Genomic DNA, 25,632 nt, shown 5'->3' with positions numbered 1-25,632 from the left:
CACTTGTTAGATGCACAAACTCACTATATATACAGAGAAGGTACACAGCTCTGTACAACAAAAACTAAACTGTGTTGCTTATCTACTGTGTGTGCCTTTCAGTAATTCAAGATGAAAATTTTGAGTCCCTAAAAGTATAATATCTACACCCTTGCCTTGTACTGCACTGTGCCTGCTACAACAATGTTGAACTGCAGATCCACACCAAGAGCATTACAGTATCACATCTGGCATGTGTAAGCCATCTGGCATCTCGGTTTTCACTACGAGCCACAATGGTTAATTCAATCCTTTCGTTACAATGATGCCCTTTATAAATTTTGCTCTGCCTCCTGCAAGAGACCTTGGGCAACAGGTTGATTGCTCAGGCAACAGATAATTTTATTCAGCCTAAAAACATTTGTGGTTACAGCTACATTAATTCAATCCTATGTTAAGAACTCCTTTCTAGCTGTTATCTAACTTAATTCCACACAACACTATTCAATGAATATTGCTAGAGCAAAAGGATTTAATTTGAATAATTTACACCAGTTACTGTCACACTGTTACAGCCACCACACTAACTGCATGATTTTCTACATTTCTTTCTTCCTCTCTTCATATTTTCATGTATAATTTTTTTATTTTCCTGTACTCTTATGTTCTTTTGTCATTTCTGTTCCTTCAGTTAGGATGGTGCTTATGGAAAAATTATGAACAAGCTAGGTAATTTGAACAACCAAAGACCAGAATGGCAACTATGAGTGAAATATTTAAAGTAGTGGAGGACATACATCACATAGGACCAGAAATGAAAGCACACAAGAAAAAAAAGTGTTTGACCTATCAGCTAAAATAGATAACAAAATAATTTTATAAAATTGAATTAGAGGAGTTAAGGGTGAACATAATAGGTTAAAAGAAGAAAATTAAGTTGGAGGACAGTGTGATACAAAAATGAGAAGACTAAAGAAAATTAAAATATTTGGGAAATCAAACAAGAACAGCAAGTTACAAGACAAACAAGTATAATTACAAAACATTATATATCAAAAGGCCTCTTTCCCTTTATGAGGGAGATTGCTAGCCTAAACATACTTCATCTCACCCATCCCACACTCATTTGTTTTCCTTTTTACTTTAGGTTAAAAGGGTACTTGAAAAATAGAGAAACACTGATAAGAAGAGGACACAAGAAAATGCATTTATATTAGTAAGATGGCAAGAGGGACATTTACCAGAATGAAAAGAACAAGAAATAAAAGATCGAAAACAACACTGGACAATGCAGCAGACATACATGAAGAATTGCAAGGATCTTGGTTAGGTGGACATGCACAAGGTGAAGACCAATAAGAGTATAATTTAAATAACAGCACAGGAAATTATGACATGGAAACTAAGAAGAAGACAAATTCGAAGATGTCTGGATAAGAAGCAATGCAACAAAAGGGGGAAAAATTGTAGAAGCTACTGAAAAAAAAAATAACAAAAAAGGAGAGGACACTTTTACCGGATTGACAGATCGGAGGAGATTCTTAAAAAAAATATCCAGATAAGAAAGGGAGGAAATTTTTACATATTAGAAATATACATATATCCCATAAAAATATAGATGAACTGATCCAAGCAAGGGCAAAAATAAATTATTATCTAAAGGACAGTGATGAGGTTACGAGTCGTAAGTCTTCCTGCATAAATTATTGACACTACTTATAATTACAGTCCTTAACATTATGGGCAATGCCAATTCTTCGAATGTCTTCCACATATGACCCATCACTGTTAAGCAATACACTACTAATATGAAGATTTCCAAGACAGACTGAAATGTTCGTTATACCTGGTATTCCTCTAATTTGTTAGATATCCCAAAATTAATTTGGCAATACCTCCACATTTCGGTATGGTTCCGAATTATCGAGTCTGTTTCCGTCGCCCGGCCAATCGATCATGAACTTTGAAGATAGTACTCTGCCGTCGCATAAGTCACGAGGGCGATGTCAACGAAATAAATAGGAGGGGCAGATAATTACATGAAATACTATCTGACTTGTTGTAGTGCTGCTGACCCCGAAGTGACAATCTGGTGACAACAAAGGTTAACAGCTAAATGGTCCTCTTTCCTTTCTTCGTTTTGTATCCTATTTCGCAGATAGTTGTCCAATACTCCATGCAGGGAAGAACGCGGGAAAACGGCCTGACACACTTGGCTACAGTGGTAAAGATTATATACATGTTCTCCTCATTGCACCAAGTATCAAATAGAGATATGTTGAGAGAGGCGACCACAAATATGGGTATTTTTGGGTGACAGGTAAGAGTGAGACTTGTAGGGACTATGGGTCCTCTTCGGAATAGGATACACGATTTATTAGGTTTTCGATATAATACGAAGTCCACGATCAGGAACGAAAAAGCTTTCCACAGAGTATTTGTCTTGCAAGATGAGAAGAGTTGTCAGCAGAAGTGTGGACTTACGTGATCGGTTATCATCTATAGAAGTGCTGGAAGACACGAGTCGTAAAGAGGACGAAGAGAGGCTAGCTACGCTGGAACTGGGGGCATGGGAAGTTGTGAATGTTCGCCGGCCTAGTAAAAATGTACCCACAACTCAGTGAATGTGGGGGTAAGGTTCTTTTGGTGTGTCGTGAGGCATCGTTGTCGCTTTATCCGATCGATGCAGTGCTGAGTCTGTCTTCGCCGGCAAGACGTCTGTGGTTGTGCATATCAACAGGGACTCCACAATGTTGTGACTGCTTGTAAGATCCGCAGCTCGTTTATTTTCATAAATATCACTTACGTAGTGACGGTTCCCTACTATACTTGGAAATGTTAAGGAGGGAGCAAGGAGACAGTATCTGAAAACTCAACGTATTCACCAGGTACCCGGGGCCCCCAAGTCCAACCTGAGTAGCTTCCGAAATATGGTTCACAGATTAAGAGACCAATAGCACAATAGCAGTTAGTGAATGCCTGGCGATTTTGTCTTGTGCTGTAATTGTCTCCAGATTAAGAAACAGCATTACACAAACGGGCTATCTAAAAGCATGTGGTTGGGAATCCCTGCCGACATAAACAAGGCTGTAAAACGTCACAAGTAAAGATGACGCTGTCTGGCGGAAGAAACCACGTAACAGGAGGCAAAGTACTCTCTCCGAATACTAGCTGTTTGTAGAGAGTTTGCATGTCCCATCCAAGATTGAAATCGAACTTGTTCTGGTCTCCCCTGGTTGCCTTATATATGGTCTTGGCTCACGAAGACTAAGTTCGCTAACTGGCTGGCTCGCAGCCAACAGTCGGACCAGGATTCCACGTACAAACGAGAGAGACCATGGTTCAACTGGCTTACTCTGGTAAAGCCTCGGTCACACTAGCTTCTGAAATCGCTGGATCCAGCTATACGGCTTGACTGGCCAGCCATTTGCGCTGCAGGAACTACCGATTCTTGCTGCTTTGAGCTACCCGTACGTACGATTTTCCTTGTCATCCAGCGCTAGTGATAGTGGTAGGCGAGTGAGAGATATTAAGAAACTATCGTCTATTCAGCTTATATGCAAAAAGATAATATTCGATAATAAAAGAAAACTCCCAAATATAAAATTCAATTTGATGGAAATATACCATTAAGTTCTCGTATGACCGTAAGCAAACGAAACAAATGTGTGTTCATAGGGCCGAAAAACATGTCGGGTCAACTTTATTGGTCCCATGAGACTATTATAAGGCTCACAGAAAAAGTTTGTGAGCATGAAGTCCTTTAGAATATCAAACATCCCTACCAGCAGTCTTGGCGATTGGTGTGATCAGACTGTACGTATCGCTGTTAAGCCATGGGAAACAAAAGCCATTCTAGCGTTAACAATAGGAAGAATGACCGTAGTTCAGGAGTATGTCATGATCTTATCAAGACCGGCCTGAATTTCATTTGCTCATTCATAATCTGTGCGAACACGCGTTTCAGATAATCAGTCTAGCTTGTGTTTTATATCCACCCGACATAAGGTGCTATGGTGTTACCAGCGCCATTGAAGACCAGAAAAATAATGACAATAAGAAACATGGCTTCCTCCGGAGTGAATGAAATTTCCAACTATCTAAAATGTCTTATTCGTTTCGTTTCGTTCAGTACGACAAACGTCAGAATCATTTCCATGCCGCCTATCTTCAAAAACCTATTACCCTCATACCTCCATTTGAAGTTACAGCCACAATAGGCAATCACTCGATCTTCAGAGGCTGTTGGATCTCTCGCTATCAATTGCAACTTTATTTCTTCCAACTTCGCATACGGCCTGGCAACCGGCGCCTGTTCCCCTACCACTATAGATCAGTGACACAGAAACGGTCCACACATATACAACACGATAGTCCGACGTTTCTTCCCAGAGGCTGTGAAAGGGTCCATGGACCGTTGCCAGCCACTGTGGGGTTAAGGGTTTCCAGTTGGCGAAACTTGAGGCCGATTCGTTCATGTTTCATTTTGATTTTCTAGGTCATTTCAAAATATATATTTTTCCATATCACCTATCACCCCTAGAATTGAATACAATAGTATCCCACAACAGTTTTCGTTGCAGCAATGTCATTATTTTGTAGCAATAATTCAGTCAAGGTCGTTCAAATCAATCGAATTTTCATATAAATCGAGCTATGTAGCTTCAGATAAAGCTCGACATACCATAGTAGTCCTTAAAATGGGAGTACTTTTCTGGTAAACCCTTAGAAATTATAATGCACACAACTTAAGCCCGATGTAACAAACTTAGTTAAATCGAGGGTGTTTCCGGTAAATCTTAAGACAGAATTGTTTTCCACCCGGTAGATCTAATTGTTACAACAGAGCTCTTATTTTGCCCTTGTACAATACACATAAAGTGCCTGTATGTTAAAAAATAAAATTTAATCCGAAAACGGGTTAATATTATCTTGGGGAAAACACGCCACTGCTGCCACCATTAGTAGTGAAAAAATAAACACTGACGTATGACATATTGACAAACGTAAGTAGCTGTCTTATAGACTCACTGAAATAATGAACAAATAATGTGAAATGTGGCAATAATAAGCGTGCGCGCGCGCAAACATTACATTGTGAACAATGATTCTAAACAGTGAAACGACAGTAGCGTGGCATGACAAAAACACGCGAACGAGGCCCGACTAAGAAGCAATGTCCTTGAATGAGGGCGACAACGAAACTCGAAGCAAGCATACTGCCCCCATTAACCCTAAACCTAGTCCTAGACGAAGTCTTTTTTCGTCACAGTTGGTCCCATCTCATTCCTCCTCAATTCTACGCGATTCACGCAGATTTAATCAACACGAAAAATAAATCCGTCAAATATCGTTCAGCGCAGCCGATTTCCAAAAACAGCATCTCCAGAACATTCGATAGTTTAAGTCTGTACCTGAAGTTCTCCATGATGAATTCAGAACGATGGGCACAGAAAGGATCAGTCAACATTCTATTATCCAATACATTTTGATCACTGACGTTCAGCAAGTGAATGAATCGAGTGGCACGTTCCAACACAGTTCATAGCACATCCATAATTTGGTTTCGGCAACTGCTTAAGTGCTTGAAGTCAGAATTACAAATACATGTCAAGTAATGAGTGAGCCTATTTGTCACGAGCTTAACCAGAATGAGTGGAAATGAATGAATCGGTAAGCTTAGCTTACTATAAAAGACGGCGTACCCAACTTTCCGTTCAACCTTACAGATTATCTCAATTGTATTCATTCGCTTTCGTACACTCACGTTCAATCTGAATGATTCGTTCAAGTCCATTTGTTCGCTCACGTATTACCCAGTCCAACAAGATTAGTCTAAATATATTAGTGTCTTAACAATCAGCCCAGTTCTATCATAAAGATTCGCTCAAAAATGATTCATTCGTCCATGTGCACCCTACTTCACGATAAAGTTTTATTAACGGTTAATATTTTTTATGCCAGGTTTCTCATATATTTTCATTGATAAACGTACTGAAGGAGTCATTTCATCTATGGCAGGCCACCGCACGTACGTGCTTCCAGCCATTTCTCTACTAAATGGCAAATCGTCGCCTGTCTCTCTCTCTCTCTGTGTGTGTGTGTGTGTGTGTGTGTGTGTGTGTGTGTGTGTGTGTGTGTGTGTGTGTGTGTGTGTGTGTGTGTGTGTGTGTGTGTGTGTTTTCACCCTGGTCTTTGGATCACGTGATGGACTCGTGATCGACAGCTATTTCCCTCCCGGAAGAGAGCTGAACTCGTATGACCGATCTATGGGTAATGCTGTGACCTTACACGCACACACACACACCCAACTCCTCGCCCACGAGAGTTGGAGTAACGACTCGAAATGCAGTGTGTGTGTGCGTGTGTGTGTGTGTGTGTGTGTGTGTGTGTGTGTGTGTGTGTGTGTGTGCGTGCGTCGGAGGGGGGGGGCTCTTCAAGTAGTACACAAATTACAAGCGGAAATTCGCTTTGAACGTCCCCATCTTGGAAAATACAATTCAAAGGTATGACTGTGCTGCCCAAATGTCTCGATGCAAGCAGTACCACCTACAAGAGCGAGGAGGGGAAGGGTTGCCGAGGAGTAGGGGGACCGGCTTGGGACTGGCTGTAAAGCAACGAGATAGAAATGCAACATGGTGGGGGACGAGGTGCCACCCGTTATAAGAAGCTGGGGAGATGCAGCGTTGCAATGCTACTTTTTTGGGGGGTACCGCTGTCAGTACGTCGGTTATTACAAGGTCGGGTAAATTCAAATCCGGTTTTGCCTTTACATGTGAAAGAAGTCAGAGAATCTATCTTATGATACACTGTTGAATTTACTGTATACGAATAACGTAAACGTATTCTGGAAGTGATGACAAATTGTCTTTCTATTTGAACAAACATGGAGTGTCTGAGAGGCGCTCCGGTAAGCTCCGGGAGCACTGCATCCCTAGGGAGAAGTGCTTGAATCAACCGGATTCACCGAAGAGTGTGGCGGTGTAGTAAGAGGTGCAGTCATGGGACATAAAGGCAAGCTGTGGAGCAGGGTGGCCGAAGAGCCAGTATGGATTCCGTAAGGCAGTGGAATGACCTGCAGGGTACCATGGAGCGAATGGTGGAGGTGTTTGGCCTCTGAAACGGGGGATTGACGTAGCGTTGGGGCATGACCGCAGAGAAGGCGGAGTTTAGGGGAGAAGGGTTGGCCTCTAGGCAGAGGAATTGCCGTGAGGTGGGAATGGTCGCGGAGATGGGGGCGGATGGGTAAAGCTGGGGGAGAAGAGTTGGCCGCGGAGCATGCGGGGGCGTACAGCAAGAGGATGGATGTGGGGCTAGGAGCGGGGAGTGGGGGGTCATGGCGTAGGGTGGGGGGTAGATGGCCGCGGGAGAGGGAGGGTGCACGAAGGTGTGCAAGGTGCAAGGAGGGAGGGAGGGCCATGGCGCATGGGAGAAAAGATGGCTGTGGATCAGGGAGGGGGGTAAGGGAGTGATGAAAGTGGCGGTGGGAGGAAGGACGGCCCTGAAGCAGGAGGGGGAAGAGGGTGACCGTGAAGCAGAACACGGGAAGATCGGCCTGAGACGCGGGGGTAGCCCAGGAAACCAAGATCGACCTGGAATATGGGAGCACACTAAGAGCACAGCCATGGCCGTGGAGCAGTAGAGCGCGTGAACGGTCCTACAGTACGGGGATGGCCCTGGAGCATGGGATGGCCTTGAGCTGGGGGACGGTCGCGGTGGCGGAGGCAGAGGAGGTGGTGTTGGTGGTGGTGGTGAGGCAGGGAAGAGGAAGCTGTTTACGTGGGGCATGGCTATAGAGGGGAAAAGGTGATGAAAGTTTGTGAGTTGAGGAAGAGGGGAGTAGTTAGGTGCGAGGTAGCTGGGGTGGAAGAGATGCATTCAGTGGAGGGGACATGCGGAAGAGAATTGAGTTATGCTAGGGGAAATTTTCATGAGGAAATTTTGTATTATGACCTTCACGTTATGATGACAAAGGCATCGGTTGGTAGACGGAAAACTAGGCAGCCTGTGTTAGCCTACACCAGAGCATATCACTTGAGAAAGGTCTTGCCACCTTTAGAAAAAAAAATATAGACAGTGCGTGTCTGTGTCCATAACTGTCGAGGTGCAACGGGGTTCTCTACAGCTTCGCTAATTACAACAAAGACAATGCGAGAGCTGACTGACCCCCAGAACCATACAGAAAAGAACAAACGGCACATAACAGTGCCACTTCGGTGAATCAGTGCTAGTGAGTCACGCCTCCACTTTGGCCGCGTCCCCAGACTGCCACACCATTCTCACTCCCTCCTTCGCTCTACCTCTCCACCATTGCTACGTCATCCCCTTGTGCAGCCACGGCTACAACCAAACACGCCCTTACAAAACACGAGATCCCAAGTTCGGGGCGACAGGGCAGAGTAAAATAATTTATCCTTTGCTTAGGCTGTTCATCCTCGTAAACTCTCGTTCCTACTACAGCACTTCAAACAGTTGCTCCTGAACCTCCGCATACCACGCCCGGGCAGAGGCATCTCTCACTGCTCCTTAGCTCCACGAACGTCGAACGCCGAAAGTTTACCAAGCGTGGTGGTGCTTCTGGTTATGGCGGCGGGCGGCGACCAGACCCGTGCCCAGTAAGATGCACGTATGCTTCTCTACAACTCCCAACAAATTACACTTTGTTACGGTCATTGAGATATATACAGTGTCAGTAAGAATTTAACCCACGTCAGTAACTGGTAAAAACTGTGGTCTTGTAAATTAAATGTAATGGTTTCCAACTTTATTGTCACGTTTTTTCGTAGGTGTATTGGAAGGGTTATTTTAAACAAACATGAAACAGGTCTGTCTTCTTTAGCTTATTTCGCAAAACCCATGCACACAATATTTCCACCCAGTTTCTTTCTTGTTCATTCATTTGATGCACATTGTTAACCCGTTCTGAAGATGCCCTCATACAACATAATTTATTCTGGCTTATGCCCGACTCGATGAACTCGTTGAGGAGAGTCATCACACTTGAGAATTTCAATAGAGTGAAGCCTTTTCTCCTCAAATGGTCAAGAGGCGACGGAGCACAAGCGCGCCGGAATAAGAAAGATATTTATTACATAAATTCCAATAAGGAAAGCGTGGTCTGTTAGAATTTAGTCCAACTACTGAAGAACTAACGACTCCAAGACACGAATTATTTTTAGCCCTGCTCCCACCCCGACCCCGTCCACCGGTAATCTTGGGTCGTATTTATAACGGTTCTTCATAATCTAGTTTTGTCGTAACGTATGAGGATGTCTAATTTTCCAATTTCCACAGTGACAAAGCATTAAAATATACGAGCAAATAAACAACGCTGTGTCAAAATACGGGGATTTCAACTTTCTAATTTCTTTTCAGTGGGATAGCCAGATTTCACTTCTGTAAATTTCATTACCATCTCCCTCCACAGTGAAAATACATTACAAAGCACTTTAGCGACTCTGTCGTAACTATGGGGATTCAGACTTTCTTTTTCAAGTAAGGTGAACAATTTCAGTTCTGTAAACCTCATTACCATTTCCTTCCATAGTAAAAGTACATTACAAAATACTTTGGTAAATAAGTGAATAAACTATTGGTAAAGAACATTACTGTTTGATGTAACAACACACTCAAACCTTGTTTCAAAGATGCAACCCATACAATTTAAGATTAGTCTTAAATGCAGACTATAAATACAGCCCCACGTTCCCTCCCTCTCCTAGCAAATACGGAGCTTACGCCAGCAAGCGTTAAACTACAACCAATAATTTTTACCCAATCCACTCTGGCTGCCAATGCAAGAACAACCACAACTTGGAGAGATTCGAACCCTATGTCAGAAAAAGCCCATGAAATCATAACATTACTCATTCTTATATATATATATATATATATATATATATATATATATATATATATATATATATATATATATATATATATATATATATATATTTCATAAGTTCCTGGCTAGTTTTGTGCTTGTGTGTGTTCTTATGAGTTACACATGCTGCTTGACCCCATCAAAGGTATTGACAGCAAAATCATCACTTTTCTAAAACCCAACAAAACGTCAATGTATCCACATCCTACAGATGAACACTGCTTTACACAACATCCATGGTGATGGAAAGGGCCTTGACAACCTACATATCCACATGATTTTCGATCCCATCACTTCAACACTCTTCATTAACTTTGTACAGCACACACTGGATGGATTCTACCACAATAGTTGCCAAACTAGAAGTAATGCATTAACACCATCCTACAACTGAACTTTATTGACAAGATACAGTAGACTATACATTAATTGTACAACACATCAGGGTCACCAACAGACATACTGGTTCCCAAGAAAAATATTAAAACATAAGAGACCACCCCAGAAACTGTGCTGAATATATTAGTACCCATGGTTAAACTGCCCCCTAACCAGTTTATGTAATTGTAGTTTTATTCTAAAATCCTAAGTGTCACCATTGGGTGAACTATGCTGTTAGTCTTCCTCTCAACACCATCTTGATGGGCCTGATGCAAAACCCCCTCAGGACTGGGCCCCAAGGATTATCCTCACTTGACCTTCCACCCCCCTGCACAAGAATACATTCGATCAATCAATCAATCATTCAGACTGTTACCCTTGGTCTCTCTTGGAGAAGACCTGTGGCACAAAAACACAAAACAATGGTTGTCAAAAGCTATCTCTAAGACAGACATGTACTGTACACATTTAAATATGCCTTAACCATATTACATACCAAAAACATACCCAATAATCATACAAGGCCCTATTCTTTCACCTACACTGTTAAACCTACATATGTATAATATTCTAATACCTACCTACTCTCAATAAGGCTAGATGGTGTCCTGAGTGCACCCTATAACATTCAATTCACATGCATGCACCCCCGCCACAAAGTAACCACTACTTACCAACATATATATTAAGATATAGAGTAATGGTTAAACAAATCAAAAGTAGCTCTACCCAAGTCACACTTTAATACCCAACAGAAAAAAAAACTACACCAGCAGCATTCTACTTAAAACATCTAACAACCTACCATCTATACCAAACCAAACATCCACATTCACATCACTACACAAGCTCTTGAACCCAGACCACTCCAACAACAACCACCATATACAAAATCCAACGAAAAAACCCTGAACACACGATAAAAACCATGATGGCATCCATGCGCTCAGGACACCATCTAGCGTTAAAACAGTACCAACAGAATATGTCTGGCCACAGATTCAAACTGGCCTTAGAAACAACCATCACACAGAGTAGAGAGAGCAGCTTATACAACAATGCCCCACACTGACAACCCCTAGACAATGTCACAACAACATAATATATCTTCCCTGAGTGACTTGTGGTCCTGCCCCAGAGGCTGCAGGTGTGCAAGAGAAATCAGGGGCAACAGATTGATTGACTGATTGATATCCACTCCACATACAATAGACACAACTGAGAAATTTATTATGACTTAGTGCTCTCAGAGCAATCACAAGTGCAACTTCAGACAAGACAATACCAATAAATATAAAAAAATACACAAGGCCTATGTCAGTCCACTTTGGTCAGCACCTACTTCTGACATACACCATGAATAGTCACACAAAACAAAGTATTCCACTCACTAGCTACACAAGACAACACCCACAGATCACATACATACAAACTTTGGAGTTTTGTTTTTGACACAAACACTTTGATAGTGTGGCACACTATATATAGCATCTACTTAACTAATCCCATAGCAAGCAATGAACTAAAAGAGAGACGCAACCATAATTTCACAACAAAATACCATTAGTTCCCTTCCCACACACAAATAATACACTACTAAAAGAGGAGCTATTCACACACTACTAAAAGAGGAGCTATTCACACACTACTAAAAGAGGAGCTATATCTAGTCAGGAGTTAAATAGATTTCTTGTCAGTCTCCCACTACAAATACACAATATAGAGTAAACAAAACAAAATGCAACTAAACAGATTATGCTGCAGCCACCACAACTTGGGGTCAATCTACTATAGGTTAGGCAACATAACAGAGCACAAACACACTGGTAGGCAACTTTGAATACAATCATATATCTTTATGGACAGCTCAGCACTGAAAGCATCCACCCCCCAACAACAACTCTAGCATCCTGCTATTTACATATGGTCAATAACCTCTTAAAGAAAGAGGGTGTGATGACTTACCTGAAACACATGACCCTCACTTCCCCATACATGAAAAACCAGCAAACAAGCTAAATCTATACACAAGAGTCATATGCACAAGACTCAGGACAATATATGATCATGATAATTATAGCCTTAAGTTTCACTAAATGGAAAACCTGCAGCCCAAACAACGACTGGCAACAGATCTGGAAAAATACATTGGACCGATGTCCAAGTTGTATTGATATGTGGCTGTTTCTACTATGTCACTGGCTGAAATTAGTAGAAAGAGGGGAGCTGTTGCCAGGTTTCAGCTCTCCATGTGTGCCAAGGTAAGAAATATTGTTGAAGTTGATAAAGAGATATCTTGGGCCCAGTCCTTCAGGACCACCACAAGCAAGGACCCACCATCAGTCACACAACCGAGGGAAAGATTTCTTATACCAAATAAGCACTTTAAATGCATCTACAGTCTGGTTCCCCAAAACTGAAAACATAAAGTAAAGTTATGGTAAATACAGACATACATATACCAATGGCTTATTCCCCTTTACAAGGGGAGGCAGCCAAAGACAAAGTCATAAATCCACTCCCACCTATTTCATCCCCACATACTCCACTCCCATTCACCACCCTTCCCTCCCTCCCTCCCTCTTTTCCTGTCTCCTCCCTACATCTTGCTCACTGGGCTGGGTCAGAAGCAATGTAGCAAGGCCTCTTCACTTAATCGGCAACCCCCCTCTCTATCCCCTCATACAGAAAAAGAGAAGACGGGGAGAAATCCCTTCAGGATGTGTCAAAATATCACTCACACATACTCCCTCATCCCCCCATCCTCCACCCATTCCCTTCCATGCATCACAGCATCATTCACACAAAACCATTCTCCACTCATCCCTATCTTCTGTCTTCTCCCTTCCTTCCTCAACAGACATTCCCCTCTTTCTCAATGCCAATTTTACCCCATCCATCTCATCTGATCCTTGGTCGCCCCCTCATGTTCACTCCCTCTATCTCTGCCTTCCACACCTCTTTCACCAATCTTTCTTCACTCATTCTTTCCATGTGTCCAAACTATCCCGATACTCTTTCATCAACCCTATTTCCCACCTCCCTTTCCACCCCCACTCTCTTCCTCACCTCGTTTCTCACTCTATCCAGCCAAGAAACCCCTACCATACTTCTCAGGCATTTCATCTCAACTACATTTAAACTTTTCCTCTCCTATGTTCCATGTTTTTGTCCCCATACAGTGCTGTCAGCACAATCACTCCTTCGTATAATCTCCTCTTAGAATCAATTCCCAAATGTCTATTTCTCATTACACTTTTTAATCCTACAAGGCATTTACTCGCTTCTCTCAATCTTCATTCTACCTCCACCTCCACTCCTCCCTCCCACCTTTACCTCCATTTCTAAGTCCAACACAGGCTCTACTATTCTCATAAAAACTCTTGACTGCTCTTAACAGCTTTCCTCCTATCCCATATATCTGCAATACCTCCCGCAATGCCTTTCAGTCTACCGTCATAAGTCTTTCTCACATATCTGTTTTACCACAAAAATCTGATCCATGCAACCCCTACCTGCCCTAAACCCACACTGTTCCTCACCAATTACTCCCTCTATTCCTCTCCTAATCCTCTCGATCAAAAACTGCCCATAAGCCTCCTAACTACACTCAACTGATCCCTTTGAAACTACTACACTCACACTTGTTCCCTTTTCCCTTAAAGGCAAAACTATACAGGCACTCCTCCAGTTCTCCATCACTCTACCTTAAGACAATCATTAAACAACCTCATCAGTCAGTCCACCATCACTATACCTCCCTCTTTTAGACACTCCATATGACACCCATCTACCCCAGGTTCCTTACCTGCTCTCATCATTTTAATAATTGTTTTCACTTCATCTTTCCTTATTTCTCCTCCTTTTTCCTTATTTTTCTTAGCACTTCACACTGCAGCTACTTTTCTCTCCCTATCCTCCTTCACATTTAGCACCTCCCTAAAATACTCTGTCCATCTTCCTCCTACTGCCATCTCTTCCATTATCATCTCTCCATCTACCCTTTACCTTTTGTTCTCTACTTAATTCACCTCCTCTTCCTCTCTTAATTTCCTTCCAAAACATCTTTTTTACTTTCAAAATTTTGTCATTTTTACCCCGTTTCACATCTACTCTCCTCTTTGCCTCCTTTATCTTATGCTTTACTTCTCATTGTACCTCTCATTTGATTCTCTTAGTCCTATTTTGCAATTAATTGTGAATGTTTGTTTCTTCTCTTCTACAACCTTATTTGCTTCATTATCCCACCATTCACTACCTTTCCTACTACTTCCTCCTGTCCTGCTTGTCCCACACACCATCTTTGCACACCTTGCAACTCCTTGAAACATCCCCATTCCTTGTCCACTCCTAGTTCTATTCTATCCTTCACTCCCACTCTTCTCAGATTTTTCTTGTATTCCTTCTCCTTTTTGTTCTCATTTAAACAATTTATTCTAAGCACCTCCCTACCTTGTCCTTTTCCTCTTTCTATATTTATCCTACACTCTCAACTTACCTTCCACCAAAAAATTATCTGATATTCCCCAATTCTTCCATTGAAACATGTACATCCAAAACTCGTTACTATTCTCCTAGTTACCACTATGTAGTCCATTAAAGCCCTATCTACCACCCTTCCATCCATCACCCTCTCCCATGTGTACTTATGCTCAACTTTCTTCCTAAACACTGCATAGAAAATAACTAGGCCTAATAACACATTATACCAAGACATGGTTCATACTGTATACCATCTACAATTGAAACTATAATCTTCCCTGTTTGTCAAAACATGAGAAAACTCACAATTCTATGCAAGAGTACTTGAATCCACACATCCTTCAACATAATCCAATAACATTACAATCTTGCAATGCCCAACCATACTAATATTACATACATACATATACCAAGGTTTTTTACCACTTACAAGGGAGGTAGCCAAAAAGAAAAAGGCATAAAACCATTCCCACCCATTCCATCCCCAAATACACTCCACTCTCCTCCACCCTCTTTCTTATCTTAGAACTACCTGGATGACGGGTCATCCCACCTTGTCCACTGACCTAGGTCAGAGGCAGTGTCGCAAGACACAGCACATCCACAGCAAGGCCGCTTCATTAAAATGGGAACCCCCCCCCCACTCTCTGTCCCCCCATGCAGAAAAGGAGAAGACGGGGAGAAATCCCTTCGGGCTGCATCAAATTTTTCTCACACATACTACCCCACCCCCATCCCCCCACCCATTCCACCTCATACATCACAACATCATCCATATACAAACATTCTCCATTCACCCCTGTCTTGTTTTCTCCCATCTTTCCTCAACAGACATTCCTCTCCTCCCCAAAGCCCTCTTCACCCCATCCATCCATCCCATCCTAGGATGCCCGCTCATGTTCACTCCTCCACATATGCCTTCCATACCTCTTTTACTAGTCGTTCTTCACTTATTCTTTCCATGTGTCCAAACCATCCTAATACTCTTTCATCAACCCTATCTCCTAACTCCCTTACCACCCCTGTTCTCCTCCTCACCTCCTCATTTCTCACTCTATCTAGCCTAGTAACCCCCATCATACTTCTCAGACACCTCATCTCAATCACATTCAAACTCCTCTCTTCCTCTCTTTTGTTCCATGTTTCTGCCCCATACAGTGCTGTTGGCACAATTACTCCTTCATATAGTCTCCTCTTAGCATCCATTCCCAAATGTCTATTCCTCATTACACTTTTTATTCCACCAAGGCATTTACTCGCTTCTCTCAATCTACATTCTACCTCCACCTCCACTTCACTTTTTCCTGCCACATTTGCACCCAAGTATCTAAAACTATCCACTTCCTCCAGTCGCTCTCCCTTAATGCTCACTTCCAGTCTGCTGCCACTTCCACCCCTTATACATCTCATCACCTCACTTTTACCCACATTTATCTTCAACTTTCTTCTTTCACACACTCTCCCAAACTCTGTCACCAACTTCCTCAATCCCTCCTCTGATCCTGCTACAAGCTCAGTGTCATCCGCAAACAACAGCTGGCTCACCTCCCACTTTTCTCCATTTTCTTTAAACATCTCCAATCCCTGACCCCCCCCCCCTTGCATTTACCTCTTGCACCACCCCATCCATGTATAAGTTGAACAGCCCGGGCGACATAACACATCCCTGACAAAGTCCCACCTTTACCTCGAACCACTCACTCTCTCCATTTCTAATCCTGACACATGCTCTACTAATCTCGTAAAAACTCGACAGATCCTAGAAGCTTTCCTCCTATCCTGTATATCTGCAAAACCTCCCACAGTGCTTTCCTGTCTACCCTGTAATACTAATATTGCAAATGAAAAAACTGATCTATGTGACTTGTGGGTTAACTTTGGAGCTGTTACTTGACACCTTGATGCTGAAAGTCTTGAGCTAATTAAAGAAGTAGCAACTGATTAACTGGAGAGAAAGAATTTGGATTTACAATAGAAAGAGAATGTGCGATAAATCTTGTCACTGTAACAGATCACTCAATATCAATAAAGCTCCCCAAATCTTTTTCCAGCCACTTCTAACCCAGGGGGATGTCTAACGATCAAGGAAGAGAAAAGCCATGAGATTAGGGGCGAGTAGAGAATGGCTGTGTATAGATGATACTGTGATGCAAGGTAAGGAGTAAGTGGTGGATGTGGGGTTAGGGAGAGGTTGTGTGAGTGATATTTTGATGCAGCCCAAAGGGATTTCTCCATGTATGCTATTTTTCTGCACTGATTATATGAAGCAGCCTTGCTGTGGATGTGCTGTGTCTTGCTGCATTGCTTCTGACCCAAGGCAGTGGGCAGGACACAGGGGTGACCCATCATCCATGAGGAGCTAAAGGGTGGGAGGAAAGGATGGTGGATGGGAGTGGAATGGGTAGGGATGAAATGGATGGGTATATGCCTTCTGACTTGGGCTACCTCACTGGTATGGGAGAAAAAGCCTTTGGTATATAGAATAGAACTTCTAACCCTGGCTGGGACCAACAACTAGTATGTGCAATTGGTGATCCTGCAAGATGGATGTCAGTGAAAATCATCACCCAGCTGCCGGTCTTCATAACTTATCAATACTCCCATCACCATATGGCGGTGCAGCTCTGATGAGCCAAGTTTCCAGATTGAGCTCAAATTATCGATAAACTTCGATAGCTGTAAGGCCAATTCTGTGTTAATATTTTAATTCAGGGTTGTGACCCTGCAATTCTTTGTTTTGTATCACCTCAACTATTCTAGACAATCATTTCCCATTCCCAAACTTCCTCAAAACTTTCAACACTTTTTTTTTTTCTACACCAATTAAATGTCCTCCAAAGTTCATCAAAATAAATTAAAGACTTTCTTCATAATATTTCTCCTGTAATTGCTTAATAATAAAATGCCATCAGTAGTCCTTCTACCTGGCCTAAATCAAAACTGCACCTCATCTTTGCCCACCTTATCCCAAACTGACCTTTCTATATTTAACTTGAGCCAGGATATCTGTTCCCCCATAATTTCCTTTTCCAGACCATTATTTCACTTGCACATGTTTACAATTATAGTTTTTAACCAGTTGAAACAGCAGGGATAAACCAGCTCCAGCTGTCAGCTTCTGCTGTGGAAGAACTGTAACTATCCCAGAAGTTCTAAGATGGGAGGGATGGTTAAACAAAATCTAATTAAGTATGTGACGTGGGTATTTTGATTTGACACCCACCTTATACTGGGAAGGCTTTTGGTATAGACTCTGGTACTGAACAAATTTATAAGTATTAATTAAATGTGAAATAAAACCAAATATTACATTTCCTACTGCATTTAACACATCAGCTATCACAAGACACTTCTGCATATTTTTTTGTGGAAGGTTTTCCTTACTGCTATATCCTTGTTGTCACCTTAAGTTAACCAATGGTTCTGCTTTCTACTTTCTAACATATCTAATGACATTCAGCAGCAGACAGTGTTTTTCCCAAACAATGCCAAAACTGTTCACCTATCATAACTTTTCTCCCACAATCTCTGACCACCCTAGACACATCATTCCTTCTTTCAACCTTGTTTATGTCCAACCAAAGTCTTTGACTTATTTTTTACTTACTATTTGTAAATTTCACTCCTATCCATGCACTTAGCTGCCAAATACTCTTTGTTTCTAACCCTTTCCATTCCTTATGCAATCCTTCCTCTTTTCCAAGTTTCCTTGTGCCTTGGTGGATTTCTCATCCAACTACACACCATATCAATGGTTTTCTGAAACTTTTCATGAGAAGAGCTGACAAACAGTAACTGTTCTCCATCTCCTACTACTAAAAGCCAGTGACAAACAGAAAGTCACACACTAATATAGCACAGACTTGCTACCTAGAGGTTGATGGAAGGGCAAAGAGGATCATTGCCAACTACTGTGGGGCTGTGGACTTCCAGTCAGTGAAATTTAGGGTGACAGCTACTGCTGGCCTATTTAAAGGCCCAATGATGGATGCCTGCAAGTGGCTACATAATGGGTGCTGAAATGAGTGACATTCCTATTACTTGTCTTCAAAAACTAGCAAATTTTTTACCTCTATCAGAAGTACATTAATTAGAGATTAGCATTTGGTCTGGACAAAGCCAAAAATTTCTATCATCTTAGAACTGTTTCTCTTCACTTTTTCACACAAGATGATCCTACAACTACATACTTCCCTTTCTCCCCCAACCAGCCAGTAACATAAAGACCCATACTATTATAACACAGACACAAGTACAATCTTCTCACAGAGATCACTGGGAGGGCCCAAAGATCATTACTAACTGTTGAGGGACACCAGATTTCTAGTCAACAAAACTCGGGGCAAATCAATATTATATGCCTGGGATCAATGACAGGGCAAGTAGTAGTTCTACAATACATTGTATAGAATCATCTCCCTGTCACCCACCTTCAAATCCCATGGAAACCTTCACTTCCATTTGGAGGTGAAGCCCTCAATGGTTAACATTCAGTCTCTGGACTAGACCCAGGATTTCCCTATTAATATCCACTGTATCCTCCATCTTCCCATATTATAAGAGCTGACAATCTTTGATTGCCCTGCATTTTATTGACTGGAAACCTGGAGTCCTACAAGTGTCAATAGCAGTCTTCAAACCTAACTCTATATATCTACCAAAGAAACATTGAACTGTTGTCCCTCTTCAATTAGTATGGGATTATTTCTGTTACCTACTAATAAGAAAACAAGGAGGGAAGTAGTTGCCAGTTATCAGCTCTCCATAACTTGAAAAGGGGAATAAAGATAATTGAAATTGATGGACACTCAGGCCTGCCAAACCCTTGGAGCAACTCCAGAAAAAGGTGAAGTGTGATAGAATTTGAAGACAAACAGCAGGGAGTTAACATTCTATGACTGTCCTACAGGCTCTCATCTCTGGTTATAGGTCTGGTACTAAGAGATGAACTAGATCCTGTAAACACTTTCTACTCACTAAAATGGAATATACATTGAGAAATATACTCGAGAAATACCAAAGGAAGATAAAGAGATGTCCAAGAAAGGATTATACCAATACTATCATAATCTAAAGATAAACTTTATTTGTACACAATTTTGAGTAGCTATGCTGCAAAAAGTATGACAATTATACAAGAAGTTATTACTTGCATATATCAAATAGTTCCACCAAGTTAGTTTTTATCACTTCGCTGAGATCTCTATTAAAAATATGCCTCCATGAAGTAAATTACATAATAAAACCTCTTCCTTGTCATTATCCCAATGCCCTCCTAACCTGTTCACATCCACTGCTGACTTGCTTTTGTTACCTTGCTGTACTGTGCTCACTGGATGGTTCCACATGCAACTTCAGAGCACAAGTCCAATCTTACCTGTAAAGAAAAATCTTTAAGTCTTTATGGAATATATGAGGAATAATAAATTAGTTTAAACATTAAATGCTACCAAAACCCAATTACTACCATGGTACAATGCACTTATTTTGTGGAAAATCTCTTATCTGACCTTAACTTCCATCAACCTGATGGAATTAAATCTATGCACAATAATTGCACTATCTTTTAATATATAAATCTTTGTACATATATACATACCTCCATGGTGAATGGGCAATATTTTTGGGGCATTGTATCATGGTTACACAAAACTAGTCAGATTAGGCAGGTGAAATAAAACATGTACTACAATGTCCACATTGAATACTGGTTACCATGTGAGCTCCTCTTTCCCCTGTAAAGCCCAGGATTTTTTTTTTTTTTTTTTTTTTCATACTCCTCCTCCTCCTCCAATGGTTAAGTTAATTTAGACCAGGTTTGGCTACTCTAGGTAAAGTTAGGTTGGTTAGATTGAATAAGGTTACGTGCTCCTTTTTATGTCAAAGTACTCTCAGATCAGTTAGTGAACTGGATGCTGCAAGCATCTTGGCCATGGCAATGCTAACCAGACAATGTTGGTGGGGAGAACTGTTGATGCTCAAGACGGGCTCCCCATGGTATCCTGCTGTAGAACAACTGTAAATCCCATACCATATCCAATTCCTTTCCTGTGCCATTCAGTAATGGATTTCATTAGTTTGAAAAGATTCTTGACAAAAAAAATAAATAAATAAATAAATAAATAAAAAATACACTACTTCTGTACATATATTATCAAGGCAAACTAATTCCAAGGCATCAAGTCCTTAAATATCTCTCAGAACAAATGTACAGTACTGCTGATCTTGACATGGCAAAAGTCTAGACAAATTGACATCTTTTGTGCTTACACATTCTGGCATCTAGGATAAGTAGACTTTTACACACAACAGGATTAGGTTGAACTATGATTCTGGATACCCACAGTTCGGATTCCCCTAGGTGATGAAGCCTATGATTCCTACTCTCCACTTTTAGGAGTTCATGGCTTCAGTGTTTACTATTCGTAGTATACAGTCTCCAGATATCCCCAGAAATAAGACAAGCAAGGAAACAATTCCAAAAATAAAACATCAGCACAAGCATACCTACATTCAAACTATCACCACCCACTGAAACAGTACTAGTACAGAATTCATCTAGCAACAGACGAATGCCATGTATGTAACCATCATACAGAAGAGAATGTTATGTTATATTGTCCTACATTAACTTCAATTAGTTCCTTCAAAATCTCTTCACTGAGGGATGTGTAGACTGAAATGGCAGTCATGACCAGTTTCCCAAGTCTCCTGCAAGAGACAAATCAATCCACTGCCTTTGGTTTCTTTAGAAGTCATCCCAGAGCTAAGTATTGACAATGACCCCCAGACTGGCCCACAATTCATTTAAGATGGAAATAATGTGTTGTTGTCTTGGTATGGCTAGAGTAGGGCAGTGTAGGATAAAGAGTTCAGTTTCTTCTGTGCAAAATCTAGGGCAACATCATTCTGCATCAATATATTTCATATTACTACTATTCCAAAGTTGAATGATGGCTTGAACGCAGTTGTTCCAGTGTGGTTCTTGCTCGTGGGAGGGATTTCTCTGTTGGATTACCTAATGGGTTAATGAGTGTGTTTATCAAAAAAAATATATAACTATTAATTTCAGTGGTTCATTGCAGTCAAATAGTAGAAAACGAAGTGATATTAATGATGGTTATAAATGAAATCATGCTGAAATTCGTTGGCATATAGATCATGCTCCTTTGGTTGCAAGTTTCTCTTGCAGGAAACCTGTAGCTGGTAATGGCTGCTAGACCCTTCATGTAATATACTATTACTGTTTCTGATATGTAATGTGACAGTAGAGAATGTTATGTTCTGAATCTTGAGTGTAATGCTAGCATCTAGGGTCACCAAGTGTCATGGTAGCGTTTCTTCTTTTCATTAAATCCCATTGGGGGGCACATGGTTTAGTATTATTGTTTGATCTATTGTGAACCTTGATTGTGTGCACACAACTTTTGTGAGAGTGGATTCTAATTAGAGACTGAAAGTAGGTCCTAATATATATATATATATATATATATATATATATATATATATATATATATATATATATATATATATATATATATATATATATATATATATATATTTATATATATATGAATAGAATATTACACAAGTGGTTTTCAATTTCATTCTGTAGGTTTCAAATGTCATAATGTGTGACAGCTGTGACAAGTCAAGATCTCTAGTATTAAACTAAGTTATAATTTTCACTTTTGTTATGACTTCCATTTGTAAACAGACAATGTCTGTAGTTCTGCACTCATTATATCAATTTTGTTTTTATGTGGTACAGAGTTTGGGTTTTTGTTCAGTGTCCACTCAGTGACAGTTTGGCATTTGGGGATTTACGGCTTTCTGGGTTAAAAAGTGCTTTAATGATTCCTGGGAGGATGCCAACATCCTGTTTCATGTCAGTCACTGTTCTAGTTCTTCCCAGTATATTTGGATAGTCTTGGCTGCAGTTTTGTATCTGTGATATCCAAATAATCTTTGATTGTGCACAAGGTTCTTTTGACAAATTCCGGCTTTGGGTTAACAATGCAGTTGTGTATCTGTGTTATCCAAATATTGTATTACTGCGCACAAGATTCTTTTGAAAATAAATTCTGGTCTTGGGTTAACAGTGCTGGATATGGTGTTCTAAACTATGGCATACCTTTATAGTTTTCTATTTACTGGAATGTATTTTATTTTGGTCACTGCACTTTCTCCCAGGCTACATGTTCATCATTTCCTGCCACTTGTTCATGTACTAAGACCTGACCTTCTGAAGTAAGATGCATCTTTTCATAACTTATTGTTTAGTGACACTTTTATCTTTAATCTATTTGGGATAAGTTGTAAGATTTGTGAACATCTTGTAGTGATGCCTTCTGAATGTATAATGGTTAGTGGTATTTATGGTTTGTTTATGCTGAAGACCAGTCTTTCAATTTAGAGATACTGTAGTAATTAGAAATGGGGTGGGCCTATAAAATGATTGGTCCAGTAATTTAGTTAAGGTTAGATTCTGTGTCCCCTTTATTTGATATTGCTGAAATCGGGTCCATTTCTAAGTAGCAGAATATTAATAGCAGTATTATCATGGCAATCAGCCTTGTTACTTTAGAAGATAGTTTGAATTTTGTCCAATCCATCCATGCTGTTGGCTTTTGTACCTGGAGTTATTCTACTTATCTTCTTGTTCTCCAGGTTTGAAGGTATGTAGCTTATTTTAGAGGAGATAAAGACAGAGACAGATAGTCAGACAGACACACACACACAGAGTTTAGGGAGGGAAGGGGGAAGAGGGAGTGAGAGAGGGAGAGAGAGAGGGAGAGGGAGAGGGAGAGGGAGGGGGAGAGAGAGAGAGAGAGAGAGAGAGAGAGAGAGAGAGAGAGAGAGAGGGGGGGGGAGAGAGAGAGAGAGAGAGAGGGGGGGAGGAAGTGAAGGGGGGAGAGAGAGAGAGAGAGAAAGAGGGGGAAGGGAGTGAAGGGGGGGAGAGAGAGAGAGAAAAGAGTGTGTGAGAGAGTGAGAGACAGAGAGAGGGGGAAGGGAGTGAAGGGGAGAGAGAGAGAGAGAGAGAGAGAGAGAGAGAGAGAGAGAGAGAGAGAGAGAGAGAGAGAGAGAGAGAGGGAGAGAGAGGGGGAGAGAGAGAGAGAGAGAGAGAGAGAGAGAGAGAGAGAGGAAGAAGGGGAGAGGGGGAGAAAGAGAGAGAGAGAGAGAGGGGGAAGGAGGGAGAGAGGGGGAAGGAGGGAGAGAGGGGGAAGGAGGGAGAGAGGGGGAAGGAGGGAGAGAGGGGGGAAGGAGGGAGAGAGAGGGGAAAGGAGAGAGGGGGGAAGGAGAGAGAGAGAGGGAGGGGGCAGGAAGGAGAGAGAGAGAGGAGAAAGGAGAGAGAGAGAGAGAGAAGGGGAAGGAGAGAGAGGGAGAAGGGGAAAGGAAAGGAGAGAGAGGGGGAAGGAGAGAGAGGGGGAAGGAGAGAGAGAGGGGGAAGGAGAGAGAGAGGGGGAAGGAGGGAGAGAGGGGGGAAGGAGGGAGAGAGGGGGGGAAGGAGGGAGAGAGGGGGGAAGGAGGGAGAGAGGGGGGAAGGAGGGAGAGAGGGGGGAAGGAGGGAGAGAGGGGGGAAGGAGGGAGAGAGGGGGGAGAAGGAGGGAGAGAGGGGGGAGGAGGGAGAGAGGGGGGAGAAGGAGGGAGAGAGGGGGGAGAAGGAGGGAGAGAGGGGGGAGAAGGAGGGAGAGAGGGGGAGAAGGAGGGAGGGGGGGGGGGGAGAGGGGGGGGGGAGAGAGGGGGAGAGGGGGAAGAGGAGGAGGGGAGGGAGAGGGGAGAGAGAGAGAGAGAGAGAGAGAGAGAGAGAGAGAGAGAGAGAGAGAGAGAAAAACAAGGGAGAGAAAAAGAAGAGGAGAGAGAGATGACTGGACTTACCATACTCAACTGTCTTGGTTCAGGAGGGCTGATCTTATGAATTATTTGATAGATACATAGATCCAATCAAACACAGCACCTGCAGTTTTTTTAGCATGCTTGTTCTTGCATACTTTTCAAATTCTAAAGGATCGTCGTTTAACAATTCAAATTGTGTACTCGTGTGTTTCCTCCTATTTCTTTTTCTCAAAATATCATCCAAATACCAATGGCCTTTTCCCCTTTGTAATGGGGTAGTTAAGTTAATACATGCTTCAATTCTTCGCGAAAGATTTCGAAAGAGGAATTATCCCTTCAGTCCCATTTAGTCGCCTTTTAAAAATGACACGTGCGAGACACGATGGTGGTATTCTTATCCATTCGCCACACAATCGAACGAGAATCAGCAGCAGCATCGATCGCTGCGTCTTTATCGGTAGATCTTCATTGGTACTTGTAAACTAAAACTATTTCACATGTGGCATTTGCACGCCGTATCTAGGCAAGGTAACATTGCTCCGACACTTCTTCAACATTACAATACATATTTACACCAATAAAGTAAGTTAGATTCTATGCTGATGTGTAATCGGACCGAAAATTCCTTGAACTGGACCTGAACACTAACTAATAATATCCCTTTCGCTAAGACGATCTATATATCCGTCAATATATTTTTCTCCTTTCTACACTTTTTTCATCCAAAGGCGTCCCCCTTCTTATCTTTTTCTAATCTCCTTGCGTTATGAAACATTCTACTACGCTTTTAAAAAAGCAATGAAATGTCAGTCTCTACTTCTTAAGCTTTGTACTTCGAAGCACGGAAGTGTAACAGCGATTTCCTCGGGGGATGATTTGGCACCGAAAATTACGATACGGCACACAAGTGTAATCGCAGCTTTGTCTTCTCTGCCGTCAGTATAAAGGCTAAAGGTTTTTGTCAGTTAAGTGAACTTGCTTTGTATCACGAAGCATTCCTTTTACAATGGGAGTCTTTCACGGGCCCTTTTAAAGCAGTGTTATGAAAGTTCTTTTGTAGCAGTCTTCCT

At 41.6% G+C, this 25,632-nt stretch overlaps 1 protein-coding gene across 11 annotated transcripts in view; it reads right to left on the bottom strand.

Annotated features, from left to right (window-relative positions):
• how (protein held out wings) overlaps nt 1-25,632 on the bottom strand; it is a 211,299-nt gene that overhangs the window by 152,213 nt on the left and 33,454 nt on the right. For 8 of the 11 annotated variants that reach the window (XM_076198753.1, XM_076198745.1, XM_076198747.1 and 5 more), the window contains exon 2: nt 20,006-20,102. The exons of the other annotated variants lie outside the window; for them this stretch is intronic. In XM_076198753.1, coding sequence (XP_076054868.1) covers nt 20,006-20,073 — 68 coding nt within the window. In that variant the 5' untranslated portion in view covers nt 20,074-20,102. The remainder of the gene's footprint in view (nt 1-20,005; nt 20,103-25,632) is intronic. 11 annotated transcript variants of the gene reach the window in all.

Source organism: Oratosquilla oratoria, chromosome 15, assembly GCF_046742065.1.
Source record: "Oratosquilla oratoria isolate Oo_2021 chromosome 15, ASM4674206v1, whole genome shotgun sequence".
Lineage (NCBI taxonomy): Eukaryota > Metazoa > Arthropoda > Malacostraca > Stomatopoda > Squillidae > Oratosquilla > Oratosquilla oratoria.
Note: the sequence above shows the minus strand (reverse complement) of the source record. Positions and strands in the feature narration are given on the sequence as shown.